General features: G+C 40.6%; 1 protein-coding gene across 2 annotated transcripts; it reads left to right on the top strand.

The window, feature by feature from the left end:
* The first annotated feature begins 8737 nt into the window (after positions 1-8737).
* Positions 8738-13596, top strand: cmasa (cytidine monophosphate N-acetylneuraminic acid synthetase a). Of its 2 annotated transcripts, XR_011603590.1 has the most exons (9): positions 8738-9085; positions 9622-9764; positions 9860-10015; positions 10144-10280; positions 10414-10508; positions 11319-11490; positions 11567-11732; positions 11854-12836; positions 13096-13596. XR_011603590.1 is itself a non-coding variant. In XM_070993744.1 (8 exons), the coding sequence occupies exons 1-8, from the start codon at positions 8862-8864 to the stop codon at positions 12066-12068; spliced, it is 1308 nt and encodes a 435-aa protein (XP_070849845.1). In that variant the 5' UTR covers positions 8749-8861; the 3' UTR covers positions 12069-13596. The 2 variants fall into 2 exon arrangements, 1 of the variants encoding a protein (XP_070849845.1); XM_070993744.1 differs by having other exon boundaries at positions 8749-9085; positions 11854-13596.
* Positions 13597-13873: the final 277 nt, after the last annotated feature.

Here is a 13873-nt window from a genome sequence, read left to right as displayed (position 1 = left end):
AATTAACCCCCCCCACTCTCTCTCACCCACACACACACACACACACACACACACCCACACACACACACACACACACACACACACACACACACACACACACACACACACACACAAACACAAACCTAACTTTAACCCAAGTCTTCATCCTTAAAATTTAATGATTTACATTATGTGGACTTGTGGTTCGTCCTCATAAAGCAGGCAAGTCCCCACAATGCCGGTAATACAGCGACACACACACACACACACACACACACATGCACACACATACAGACACACACACACTCTCCCCAAAAGGCCTCTTGAAACACCTGGAAACTGAATGTAATAACACACAGGAAGTAACGGAGGTGCAGACATGTTTTCTCTGCCTTAAATTCAGCTTCTCCGTCCATCAAACAATAAACATTTGACTCTAATGTACACAGGTACAAAAACCTATTTCTTTGTATTGGACGCAACAGTGAACAACAACAACAACAACAACATAAAATCTCTCTTTCTAAGTGTTGATTTTGTTGACATTTCCTTTACTTCCTCATTGTTTGTTGTCCAACCAGCCTTTTTGTTCCTATTAGGTTGTTTTTTTCTTTGATGGAGGTGACAAAATATGGAAATGACCGTAAAGCATCAATATTACACCAAATAAGCAAAATATTTAATATTTTTTATCTGCACATGAACCAAACTATTAATTTTGTTGGCCAAAAAGCCCCTCACAAAGGTAATGGCCGTCATGTTTGGGCTCAATTCCTGTTTATATTTTTTGTTTCCTGTTCATATTTTTTGTTACTTTTTGGTTACTTTAAAAAACAAACAAACAAAAGAAACCACTTGTATATATTCTGTGTTTGTATGTTTTATTGCTACTGCAACAAAATCATTTCCCAAATTGGGATCAATAAAGAAGCAGTCTAAAGTCTAAAGCAGTCTAGTTCGGGGGTCCCTGTTAGACCTCTTTCTGTTATAAAACTCCAGCAACACAAACCCAAACAGACTTATTTTACCACTGTGTGAAAAACACTCAAACATCAGTCACAGATGTGAAAATCTGCTGTTTTCAGGTCCCCAGACAGAAGCAATGCTTCATTTTCTGCAGCAGAAACATGCGTCACTTCAGTATAACCAATTCTCATACAGTTATCAGGATGATAAAACATGTTTTTTAACAGCTAAACAGTCAAATTCAGGATTTCGTCACTTTTTCCTTGGCCGCCACATGAACTTATCTTTTAATCCCCTTTTCTTGTTTTATATTTAAGTGTTACTCATATTTTCATCACTGAGCGAATGATGTGAAAAGATGATAAAAAGTAGGTAACAAGTACCCACACCCGCAAAATAAGGATACTACTACTAATAATAAATGGGACAACAGGTCTGGTTTTATTTTGTTTTTCTGATTTCATGTGCATCAGGAACATGTTGGTGTTTTCCTCCTGTCAGTCAGGCAGAAGTTGACACTTCTTCTTGTTTTTATTGTTGATGTAAATCCTCTCTGTTCAGTATTCCACCTCTTTCTGATTTTCGAGCCTTCAGCTTTATTCTCCCCTCAGCGAGCTCCTCTGTGCCATCATTTGCAAAGTTTTTCTATTTGCATGTGCAGATAAAAAAACATCTGACATCCAACGCAGACGCACTCGCAGCACAGAGTTTGCCAGCTGTGAGCTCCTCTGGCTGAGCCGACGAAGAGGAGTCACAGCAGGTATGAAGGAGAGGTGTCTGATGAGGGGAGTGGTGCAGCACGAATGAATGAGCGGTATGCCGCCCGGGCTGTCGGAGTAGTTTGGGCGGATGAGCTGCCTGCCCTCTTCCTTCTTCTTCTCTTATTTTTCTTTTACAGCCCCTTTCTAACAGTCATTCACACCCTTTTCTCACATCTTCTTTAACATTTTCTTGTGTCTTTAGTGAAAAATACCTCAGTACATTTACTCAAGACAACTAATAAAATATATAATCAAGAAATGATGAAATAATTCTTATTACAGGTTAAGATAAGATAAGGGCTAGCAGTGAATAATGTAGTCAATATTAACCTTACCTTTATCAACTGCAACATTACAGTGATGTGTACATTAATGCATTAATAATTACAGTCAAATACATTCTAAATATGTAAATAAATATATAAAATCATGATTTAATATACTCTGTTATTCCTTGGCCTGTTTATTGTGAAACTTTTTAATGCATCTTTCATTTACCTCCATTGCTTTATATGTAATTTTAAAGTAGTTTTATGTTTTACTTATAAGTTTTAGGTGTATTTTATATGTGTTGTCATCAGCCTTGCACCCTGTTTAAATAAAGGTTTTGTATATGTATTTATATTCTGAAATGGGTCACAATGATTATATTTCTGTTTCACATGTACTCTAAGTACACTTGGATGCTAATAGTTGTGTATTGTTACTCAAGTAAAATGTTGAATGCCGGACTTGTAATAAAGTATTTCTACTATAGTACTATTTTACTTAGATCTGAGTACTTCATGGCTGGAAAGCTCTGTAAGTGAGTGGAAAACCTCAAACATCGTGTGTTGTTTTTGCTTTTGCCCAAATCTTTTTTAAGCAGCCTAAAGATATGTTTAAGTCCGTTTAAAGAGAGATAATGCAAAGACAACAGGATCAAGAGAGAGAAGTGTACTTTAGACCAGTCCAACCTGATCGACAGCCTCATCTCCGGCCTCTTCCACATAACTGTTATTTCTTTCTCTTTCTCCCTCTATCATTATGTGTCTGTTACATGAGCACACAGATTTTTCAGTGGAGATGTCATATATGAAAATGACAGACGAGGTGGAGGCAAAGAATGCAACAACAAAGTGAAATGTGACGGTGTTTCTGCAGAGCTGTTATTTTCCATGTCAGGGGCCCCCGACCGAATTCATGTGTTTATGTCATGGTTGCATAGCAGAAGAAAAGCTGTGTTAAAGTCTGGTTGTTGACAGTGATTTTAGAGCCGCTGACCTGAATTGTGAGATGTCTAAATGTCTGATTTTGGCGGCCTCTTGTGGTGGTATCGAAAAATAATACCATGGCATACAGTAATGCACATTGTACCCCCTAAAAAACACCAAGAGAGTCTACTGCCATGCTTGCAGCTGTGTGAGGCTTTGAGCTAAATGCTAAAGGCAGAATTATAACATGCTTACAGTGACAATGCTAACACGCTGATGTTTAGCAGGTAATGTTTAGCCAACCATGTTTTCCATCCTAATTCAGGTTGTTAGCGTGCCATCATTAGCTAATTAGCACCAGGCAAAAGGAATAGATCTGGCATTTAGCTCGAAGCACCACAACAGTGCTTCGAGCTAAATGCTATAACACAAGAATGATAATGTGCTCACATTGACAATGCTAACACGCTGATGTTTAGCAGGTAATCTTTAGCCTAACACGTTTGTCATGTTAGTTTATTATGCTAACATGATATTAGCCAATTAATGCCAAGCAAAACTTATACATAAGGCATTTAGCTTTCAGCTAAATGCTAAGATCAGCATGATAACATACTTGGAATGACAATGCTAACATGCTGATGTTAAGCAGGTCATGTTTAGTCTATCATGTTTGCCATCCTAGTCTAGCGTGTTAGCATAGTATCATTAGCTAATTAGCACCTGGCAAAAGGAATAGATGTGACATTTAGCTCGAAGCACCACAGCGGTGTTTCGAGCTAAATGTAAACGGTGGAATGATAACATGTTCACGACTATGCTAACATGCTGATGTTCAACAGGTAATCTTTCGGTTACCATGTTTGCTATCTTAGTTTAGCATGTTGGACATTTTCACTGGCCTACTTATTCCTATTTTTTGACTTTCGATCCTCCTCTCGTGCCTTTCTGTGTCCCTCCCTGTGTCAATGTAGTGGGTCAATGAGCTTGTCTGCACACTTTATTTTAATAGGTTTCATTTTCTCAGCAATGCGCACTCGTCAGGTAGCATACCTGTATGTGTGTGTGTGTGTGTGTGTGTGTGTGTGTGTGTGTGTGTGTGTGTGTGGTTGTTTACACAGAGAAAATCTTGTGTGATAATATCATATGTGTCTATATTTACTCCAGCGTACACTATCCGGGCGTGGGTTGTGGTGAGTGTTTGTTGTGCGTTTGGGTGAAGCTTTTGACTGATGGATACAAGCTGGATTTTTCTCTGAAGAGAAATGAAAGCAAGAACCTGCAAAAGAAGCAGAACAAGTAGAAAGCGCTTCGAGACACATTGAAAAGAAAACGTCAGCCGACCTTTGACAGCTATGAGGCGAAGCATCTCAGGTATTGCACTCAAAAAAACATGGAGCAATTAGCCGACACCCTTTGAGATTTCACACGATCACAGGTGTGTCCTTTAAAGGTGCTTTGATTGATTTCTGGTCACTCTGGAGCGACAGAAACAAGCTGTAAACAGGGAGGTATTAACTCCTCCTAAGTCAAGATTGTTAGCAAGCGGTTGCCAGTTTACAAATCTGGAATAAAGAAAAAAACATTTAATATTCAATATTTACTTACTTTTATCTCTGTTTTCGGTCTCTACCAACTCCTATGGGAAATATCTGGGTCTTTAGCTGCTTGTTGTTTATTGATTATCTGTTTGATGCTCAGGAGGTCGTGTACAGTTTATTTATCAGAGCTTTTTCAATGAAACCCCCACTGGGTGAACCAAAACAAGGAAGTCTTGGGCCATAAAACAGTAAGCTTAAAGATGCTGTAAATCAGAGTGCAATAATAACTCTGTGTGGGTTCATCGTTACAAGCTAACTCTGTCTCATTACACATTGACTGTAGCAGCTTTAAGTCCAGAAACTGTGTATTTAAATGTGAAGTTTGTGAAGCAGATGATCTCTATCTGGTAAAACAAGGCAGACAGGACAGTGAGGGCTTTTATTTTGAAACAGGCAGATGTCGAACACATGATACAGGAGAGATAAAGTGAAATAAGGCTGATTTTACTGTAATGTCTCAAACAGAAACTCCCTGAGCTCACAATCCATTGTCACCATGTCGTGTCTTGATTATGTGATTTACAGTTTCCATTTAATAATTAATTATAATAGTGAGGGCGTGCATCTCAAACCAGACACTTAGTCAAAATATTTTCTGTGTTTGTGTACAGATGAACAGTACAAAGTATTAGGAAGTGATCCTGTGTTACACCTACAGATTAAAACACCTAAAGTGACTAAGCGCAGTTATGTATGAAAGTATGACGCCTCTCCAGTCATCATCCCTCAATGTACAAAACAGCCCATTTCCTGTCGGTGTCCAACAGGTGGCGCTGTTTGTCAGTTGAAGAAAAGCCAACCACAATACAGCTGTTGACTTGCTGCAATACCCTTCATCACACGAATAGTTAAAATCCTTTTAAAGGTAAATTAAAGAGCTTTTATTTTGAAATGGTCATTTTTCTGACGTTTTTGAGTAGTTTGTTTGTTGTTCTTTGCTGTGTTGCTTTTTTTTTTTTTTTTTTAACATTTCTGCCAACATCACTTTCTTAAATGAAAGTCTTGTAACATAAATTTGCAAAAAATAAAAACAGAGAAAGTGGAAGAAGTACTCAGGTAATTAACCTAAGTAAAACTAACATTACTCTGTACAAATACTCAAGTAGAAGATGTCAAATAAAAGTACAAAGGTTTTTAAAATGTACTTCAAGCATTAAAGTAAAAGTACCTTCAGAAAGTTAAATATTTATATTACTGGAATATTATTACTGATACTTACACCATCTAAGCAGCATTTTAATGTGTGAGCTGGTGAAGGTGGAGCACTTTTTATCTGTGTAAAATCAGTGAAGCAGTTCCTCAAGCTGCCACGTACATGCAGTGGGTTTGAGGATATGACATTTGAAACTGAAGGATTCGAGACTCATTGTTCCTGCTGGTGAAGAACATGCAAATAAGAGGATAAGTGACATACCAACTTCATGTGACCAGGATGTCAATAGATAATAACAGTAAAGAATGGGCGTTAATTAAGGCACAGTTACGTAACAGGATTCAGTTCCAGTCATTCAGCGTGACGCTGGAAATCCACTGCTGTGACACACCTCTCTCTTTAGGTGGAGCACATTCATTGTCTGACATCAATAAGAAATCATAAAGAAAATCTAAAGCGTGCACAGCAGAGGCATTGCTTAAAGGAAAAAACAAGTATTGACAGCATAGTTCAAGGTGTTTTCTATTGATTTTACTTAGTCAACAGCGCTGTTGTTACATTTAAATTCACTGTAAAAGGAAAACATTGACAGATTGTTTTGATTATATTTTAAATGAAATACTGAAGTACGTTTTTCTACAATACTGTGTTCAAAATAATAATAAACAAAACATCAAAAATATGTCTACCGAGCATCACAATATGTGTCAGCAGTCCAGAAAAATCACCATTAATCCATTTTAGGACTGAAATTAAAGATTATTTTCATTGTTTATTATCTTCTCGAGTTCTTTGGTCTAGAAAATGTCAGAAAAAGATTTAAAAAAAACCTGATTCACAAAGATATTGAGTTAGCTGTGACAGAGGAGTGAAGAAAATGGAAAATATTAACTTTTAAAAGCCTGAAATCAGAGAAATTCTTGAAAAATTGCTCAAACCGATCATCAAATAAATGACCGATTAGCCTAATAGCTGACACGTAATCAGTTGATTGATTAACTGTTGCAGCTCTAATCAGTTTTAATATGAACTCTATCTTATGTGACACTTCCTTGACCATGTTTGTTCTCACCAAAGATCAGACCCGACCAGAAGATTTGATGAAACAAAAATAAATAAATAAAACTGTCATTTGTACCTGATGTCAAAAGGTGGCGCTGTTGATCAGTTAAACACTAGAAGGTCAGAGGTCAGCAGACTGATCCGGTCTCTCTTGTTGCTCCAGTTTTCAGTCATCCCTCGTCTCATAACTAGTTTGAAGTTCAGCGGCTTCGGTTGCAATCCGCCGCTTTAACGCCATGTTTCCACACCGCTGACACTGAACGCATCAGATGTCTCTCTGACTCACAAAAAGGTGACAGAAAAATGCAAGAAACCGGCGGAGGAGCGGGAAAAGACCTGAAGAAGAAGGAGACGAAGAAGAAGCGATGGCAGAAGTACGCTGGTTCTCTGAACGTAAGTACCAACTCTGAGGTTTCTCAGGAGCGTGATGGTGTCGCTGTTGTCTGCATGTTTTCAGTCGCTCAGCTCTTTCATGGATCGAGTTTTTTCCCAAAGCTACATTTTCCCAAACATTTATGGAAGTCTGAACCTGTGACTCTTTCGGCTGCTAAAATAAAACTACAAAGATTTAAGATTGATATGGACTTTGTGTTTTTTGTGGAAGGGAAGACGAAACATTACAGCACCTGTTCTATAAATGTATGTACTCTGAAATATTCTGGATGGACATTCAACACTTCATAAGAACAACTGGTCAAATGATCATTTTACAGGAAAAGGACTTATTTATTTATTTTGAAAACAATAAAATGGACAAAAACACGGCATTTTTCATACAACTGATACTGCTCATGGCCAAATTCCATATCCACAAAAAAAACAAACTAAACAAACTGTGTCTTTGAGAGGCTCAATATCGCCCCACTCTAAGAACAATTATAACGGAGGCTATTTATGTACATTTCTGGCAATGTCTCTTTTTCTTGTCTGTTTGTTTGTGTTTTGTTTTGTTTTGTTTTGTTTTGTTTTGTTTTGTTTTGTTTTGTTTTGTTTTCTTTTCTTTTCTTTTCTTTTCTTTTGTTTGGTTGTTTCTTTTTTTCCCCCTCTCCTCCTTCTTCTACCCCTTTTATTCCAACATGTCCTTTCCCCTGTTTTTTTTGCTGTGTATGTTTAGTTTATATACTGCTTTTCTTCAATGTTGGGCGATGCTGTTATGGCTATTATTCCTAAATATACCTAAAAAAAAAAAAAAATCAACAAATGGCGCCACGGCCATAAGCAGAAGCACTTCCGTATGACCGTGACGTCACGTCTGCCTCATACCTGCGACGTCTGTCACGCGTCTTTTCAGTTTGCTTGATGGAAATAAGGCAGCGCGTGAGGACGGAGGGGAACCGAGCACGAGGGAGTCTGGGCGTTTATTCTTTTTCGACAATGATTTGAGGTTTCAAACGTGCCCAAGTCTGAAGTGAGCACACCTATGAGCACAGGTGCGCGCGCACACACACTCACACACATTAACACACACGCACTCAAGACACCTGCTTCTTGTTATTGTGTGTTTTGTTTGTTTGTTTTGATGCCATGTCGAGTTTGGAGCAGTTAGAGCAGACAACACAGCTTATTTTTTAATTAGCAACATTAGCATGCTACATGCTTGTTAGCTTAGCTCACTACACTTTCCAAGTATCTTGACTAACACTGAGCAAAAGTGCTAGTACAGCACTTTAAAAAATACTGTTAGAAGTTAAAGTCCTGCATTGAAAATATTACGGATCCGCTGATTATTTTCTCCATTAATCAATTGATTGGTTGGCTTGTAAAAGTGCCAAAATAAAAAAGCTGAGAAATGCTGTCACAGTTAAAAAGCGACACCTTCACAATGCTCGCTTTGTTCAGTCAAAAGTACAAAATTACTAACAATAAATTAAAATAATTAAAAGGAAACGCAGCAAATTCGTGAAGATGGAAACATGAAAACCTTGATATTTTTAAATAAATGTCTCGACTACTTCATCCTCCGCGGCGGCAGGTGGCGCCAATGAGCTTATAGTCGCCAAAGTCGCGTCCAGAATAAAATAAGAGAAGAAGAAACATCTGCTGTTGTTCCGTTACAATTCCGCTTTTCCAGCGACATTTCAGCGATTGCTTCACCGCGGTGTTGCCTGCGGTGCTTTTGGCGGACCCCTGAATTTATCTCGCCGTTATGGCCTCCAGGAAAAGATGCCTCCCCGGCGATAACGGCGAGCTGGACGGACCGCTGCCCGCCTGCAAGCAGGTCAAGTCGGGTGAGAAGAGACACGTAGCTGCGTTGATTCTGGCGAGGGGAGGAAGCAAAGGGATTCCTCTTAAAAACATCAAAATGCTGGCCGGAGTGCCGCTCATCGGATGGGTGCTGAGGGCTGCTGTGGACTCCGACATGTTCGACAGGTACATCAATAAATGCAGGATGTGAGAGTAATAACAAAACCCGAAGAGCATCCAAATGTCCTACAAACACTGAACATGGCTGCCTTAGTCTATGTATACCTGCTTATTTGTGTTGTTGTGTTGTTAACAGTTAGGTTATAGTTAAGGACAGATAATTCATGCAGAAAGTCTACATGAAATCAATAGCTAGCTATATTATGAATTCATCATAAAAAGGTCTAACAGACGCTATTTTGGATGTGTGGATTTGATGCTTTTCTCTGCTTTATATCATGGTTTTATAATGATAACTTTTAGGGTAGAAATAGTTTATATTAATCCTTCTGCTCCTGTTAAAATGTCCTAATTTAGACACCAGTAATAACACGATAATAAAGACTAGTTTGGCTTTAATTGAAGGGGTAGGAAGCACTGATCGCTTTGTGTTTGTCTGTTTGTGGTCCAATGAATTAAACTATAGAGGAAGCAAACGAGAGAGGACATATAGTTATGAAAACATAAATAAAAACGCTAATGATGCACCTTCCTCTATCTAGCGTGTGGGTGTCGACAGACCATGATGAAATCGAGAAGGTGGCGAAAGCGTGGGGCGCCAAAGTGCACCGCAGGAGTCCTGAGGTCTCCAAAGACTCCTCTACGTCGCTGGAAACCATCCAGGAGTTCGTCAGGCTCAACCCAGGTATGCAGATCAGCTGTGGCGTCACACCTCTAATCTAATCAGCGCACGTCTGTTTGATCAGACGAGTCACCGTCTCGCCGCTGCGTTTCTCGTAGAGGTGGATGTGATATGCAACATTCAGGCTACGTCCCCGTGTCTCCACCCGTTCCACGTGAAGGAGGCCCTGGAGATGATCACGCTGCAGAACTTTGACTCGGTCTTCTCGGTGGTCCGGAGGCACCAGTTCCGCTGGCAGGAGGTCAAGAAAAGATGTGAGTCTGCCGCCTTCGGCTGTGCTTGATGTAGATCACATGACCACCCCATGATGGAGGTGACGTAGATTATTGTCCAAGCTGTTCGTTGTGGATTGACTTTTAACTGTCACCCTGCCGCCTTGTAGCTGGTGAGTTTACCAAAGCGCTCAATCTGGACCCAAAAAAGCGGCCGCGGCGGCAGGACTGGGACGGCGAGCTGTGTGAGAACGGATCCTTTTACTTCACCAAGAGAGACCTCATAGTAAACAAAGGAGTCCTGCAGGTAAGCGGACGCCACAGTTCACTGCAGTAGGTCCTAGTCTTGTTCATGTTCACATGACCTGCCTTTGAATGTGCAGCGCGCGTCCATCCGTGCGAGGTTTGAAAAGCTTGAACGTGTGTTCGCCTCCCTGCAGGGTGATAATGTCGCCTACTACGAGATGCTGCCAGAGTACAGCGTGGACATCGATGTGGACATCGACTGGCCCGTGGCAGAGCAGAGGGTCCTCAGGTGAGATGACGCACATGCTCTGTTGCCACAGCTGGTTAAACACCTTTGACAGGTGGATGTTTGTGTACATGTTTGCTCATCTTCCACTAAAAAGTCTGGATTTTTGTCAGATTTGACTTGATCTTGTCACTCCGTTTCTGTTCTTTAGCATTTTGCTGTCCTACCTGTTCTACCTGTCTGTACATCCTCCTCTCCCTCAACGTTTTCATGCCTCTGCGCCCTCGACACACGTGGCCGGAGGCGACGTGTTTTCGGGTTGCCGCCCTGATAAATTAAGGTCAACACGACATGTCAGGAACGCCTCGAGGGGATCCCTTCAGATTTGGCACAAACGTCCACTTTGGTTCAAGGATGATTAGATTTTGGTGGTCAAAGGTCACTGTGAGCTCACAAAGCACATTTTTAACCAGAGCTCAAGAGTTCATATGTTAATTAGGACAAAATTTCACACAAATTTCTCATGAAATAATATATAATATAACATATATAACATTTTATATCCAAAAGGTCAAAGGTCAGCTCCACTGGGACATCATAATGTTCTGCAAAAACACTTTTCTGGCCGTTACTCAGCACCGTATATTTCACATTTGCTCAGATACTGAATTGGTGACTCTACCTTCAAACTGTGCTGATCGTCGGTTGAACATGTGTGAAGCGTACATATTTTACAGTTTGTCTCTGCAGCAGCGTCCATATGTGAAGCCACAGCGTGTTTCCACCTGGACATTATTCACTGGAATCAGACATAAAAGTATTTCTTGAGTCCATCTCCTTCTGTTTTCATCCTCTCTGTGCTTCTTTCCACAGGTATGGTTACTTCGGCCGGGACACGCCGGAGCTGGTTCGTCTGATGTTCTGTAACGTGTCCGGCTGTTTGACCGAGGGACGGATCTTTCTGTCTGTGTCTGGAGAGGAGATGGTGTCCATCAACACCAGGGACACCATGGGCATCCGCATGCTGCAGAGGGCAGAAGTGGAGGTGGGAATTTGAAAAGGAGCGTTGGTGAATTGGCTCGCGTCACACGGCCACATGTGACCCTCTGTTGCTCCATCAGGTGGTGCTGTTGACCTCCAGCGCCGACCCCGTGGCCAAGTCCCTCACCAACACACTGGGCAAGAGGACGGGCTGCCAGGTGATCGAGGTGGGAGAGGAGCCGCTGGATGATTTGAAGCCATTGGTGGAGCAGAGGAAGCTGCAATGGAAGGATGTGGCGTTCATGGGTAAACTGATTTTCTGTGTAATTTACAGAAACACTTGTTGCTCACTCACATGATGTGTTATATCTTTATGTATTGTGCTACTTTACATTCATGTACGATGTTTATCTCTGTCCTCTCTCAGGCAACGATAAACCAGATGTCAACTGTCTGAACCTGGCGGGTCTGAGCGCCGTCCCCGGAGACGCTCCGGTGGTCGCCATCAACGCTGCCAAGTACACCTGCCACAGCGTGGGGGGAAAGGGAGCCATGAGGGAGTTTGCTGAACACATTCTGCTGCAGAAAGAAAAAGCAAAGTCGCAGATGAAGCAGGACCGCATCGACAGCAGCAGCTTCTGATCCGAAATACATGAAACCTACACAGATTTACACAGACAGCAGTAATCAGACTGCACATTTCAAGAGAAATATAGGAGTATTACCTGTGAGTACTTACCTGATTTTAGAATTTAAATGATTCACTTTGTTTACAATCAAATCTCACGCGTTCAAGTAATCCGGTCGGTAGCTTTTTTTTTTGTTCAAAAGATGAGATTCTTGTGCATGTTATTCAGTTATTTTCAGGAAAGGGTGAATTTAAGTCATGCTGTGAATACAACATCTGAATCTGAAATGTACAAACCTTGACGTATTGTCGCACTGGGCTCGAGGCTGAACTCCTGTCAGCTGATTTTGACCCCAGTGCAAACAAAACCTCAAGACTGAAAACCAGATGTGAGCGTGTGGTGACGACTGATGCACTTAAAGGTTTGTTTTGTACAATCCTTTCTGCAAAAACACCAAATAGTGCCCCCGAATCTGAAAATACGATGTTACAGAACAGAAAATGTGTTACTGTCATTATATGTGTTTTATCAGAGAGGTGGCTTTTTAACATTTCAAATGATATTTTATACAGAAGATGAAGCATTTGAAACCAAAATATGACATGGTCCAAAGTCTTCTGTCCCCTCTGTACCTGTCAGTGTCACACCTTTGCCTCGTCATCCTGTTTGCACCCGGTTTTTAATATTTCTCATTGGCCTTTAAAGTATTAGTCAAACATTTTGGGATATAATGCTTTCCTGCCAAGAGTGTTGATGAAAAGATTGCCTTTATGAACCTATAGCCAGCAGCTGGTTAGCTTAGCTTAGCATAGAGACTGCAAATAGGGAAAAACAGGTCGCCTGGGTCTGTCTAAAGGTACCAAACTCTGCGTACAGTTTGCTAATTAATGAACATATCCTCCTTATTTAATCTGTAGAGTGTCGTTTCAACTGAACAAACTATATATGCATAACTAGTTGAGCTTTGGAGATGCAGAGAGGTGCTGCTTCAGACCGAGCCAGGCTAGCTGTTTACACCCATTTCCAGTCTTTATGCTAAGCTAAGCTAACCCAGATAGATAGATATGAGTGCTATCATGCCTTTCATCTAACTCTCGTTGGGAAAGAGGATAAAACTATTCTGCCAAAATGTTGAACTATTTTTTTTAGCTTGCACCTTAATATCCAGACAGCACCTGAAGGCATCATCAGAAAACTTTGACTGTGCACCTGTTGCTTCATGGCAACGTCCCATTTCTGAATGGGAGGATTACTGATCATCAGTTTGTAGCTGCTGACTGTTAAGAGATTAAGTTGCCTGGTTGGAGTTTTTGTTGGCTGGTTTTTGGGTAAACATTTCAGGAGCTGGATTCGCTGCTGTGTGCTGTCATTTCTACTCATCGTTCTTTTGTCACCCTCCTCAGAGACGGCTGATTGTTTTGCTGCAATGTTTATGTGTCATTCGACTGATTTTATGTGATTTAATTTCACTCTGTTTATTTAATAATTGTGGTTTTGCTGCGTGAATAATTTTCAATGAAGTTGTTTACTGGAGATGACTGAAAGTTCTGGTGTTGTGTTTTTAATATTCAGCAGACAGACAGTAATACCAAACCTTTCCATCCCTTCAAGGAATAATTCAACCTTCTGGTTGCCTGGCAACCAACCCACAATCCAGGAAGTTGAAATGTCACCAAATTTTTACATCTTCACGCAACAGGTACCACAAACAGAAGAGGTGACTGAGTTTGACTGAGCAAGTTGTCTTGTTTTGAGTTTTGACTCCTCAGTTTAGGGGAAAAATTATAAAAGTCTGGTGATGTTTGACATTTTGCTAAT

This window comes from Chaetodon trifascialis, chromosome 23 (assembly GCF_039877785.1).
Source record: "Chaetodon trifascialis isolate fChaTrf1 chromosome 23, fChaTrf1.hap1, whole genome shotgun sequence".
NCBI lineage: Eukaryota > Metazoa > Chordata > Actinopteri > Chaetodontiformes > Chaetodontidae > Chaetodon > Chaetodon trifascialis.
The sequence above is the reverse complement of the archived record's forward strand: the minus strand, read 5'-3'. Positions and strand labels throughout refer to the sequence as shown.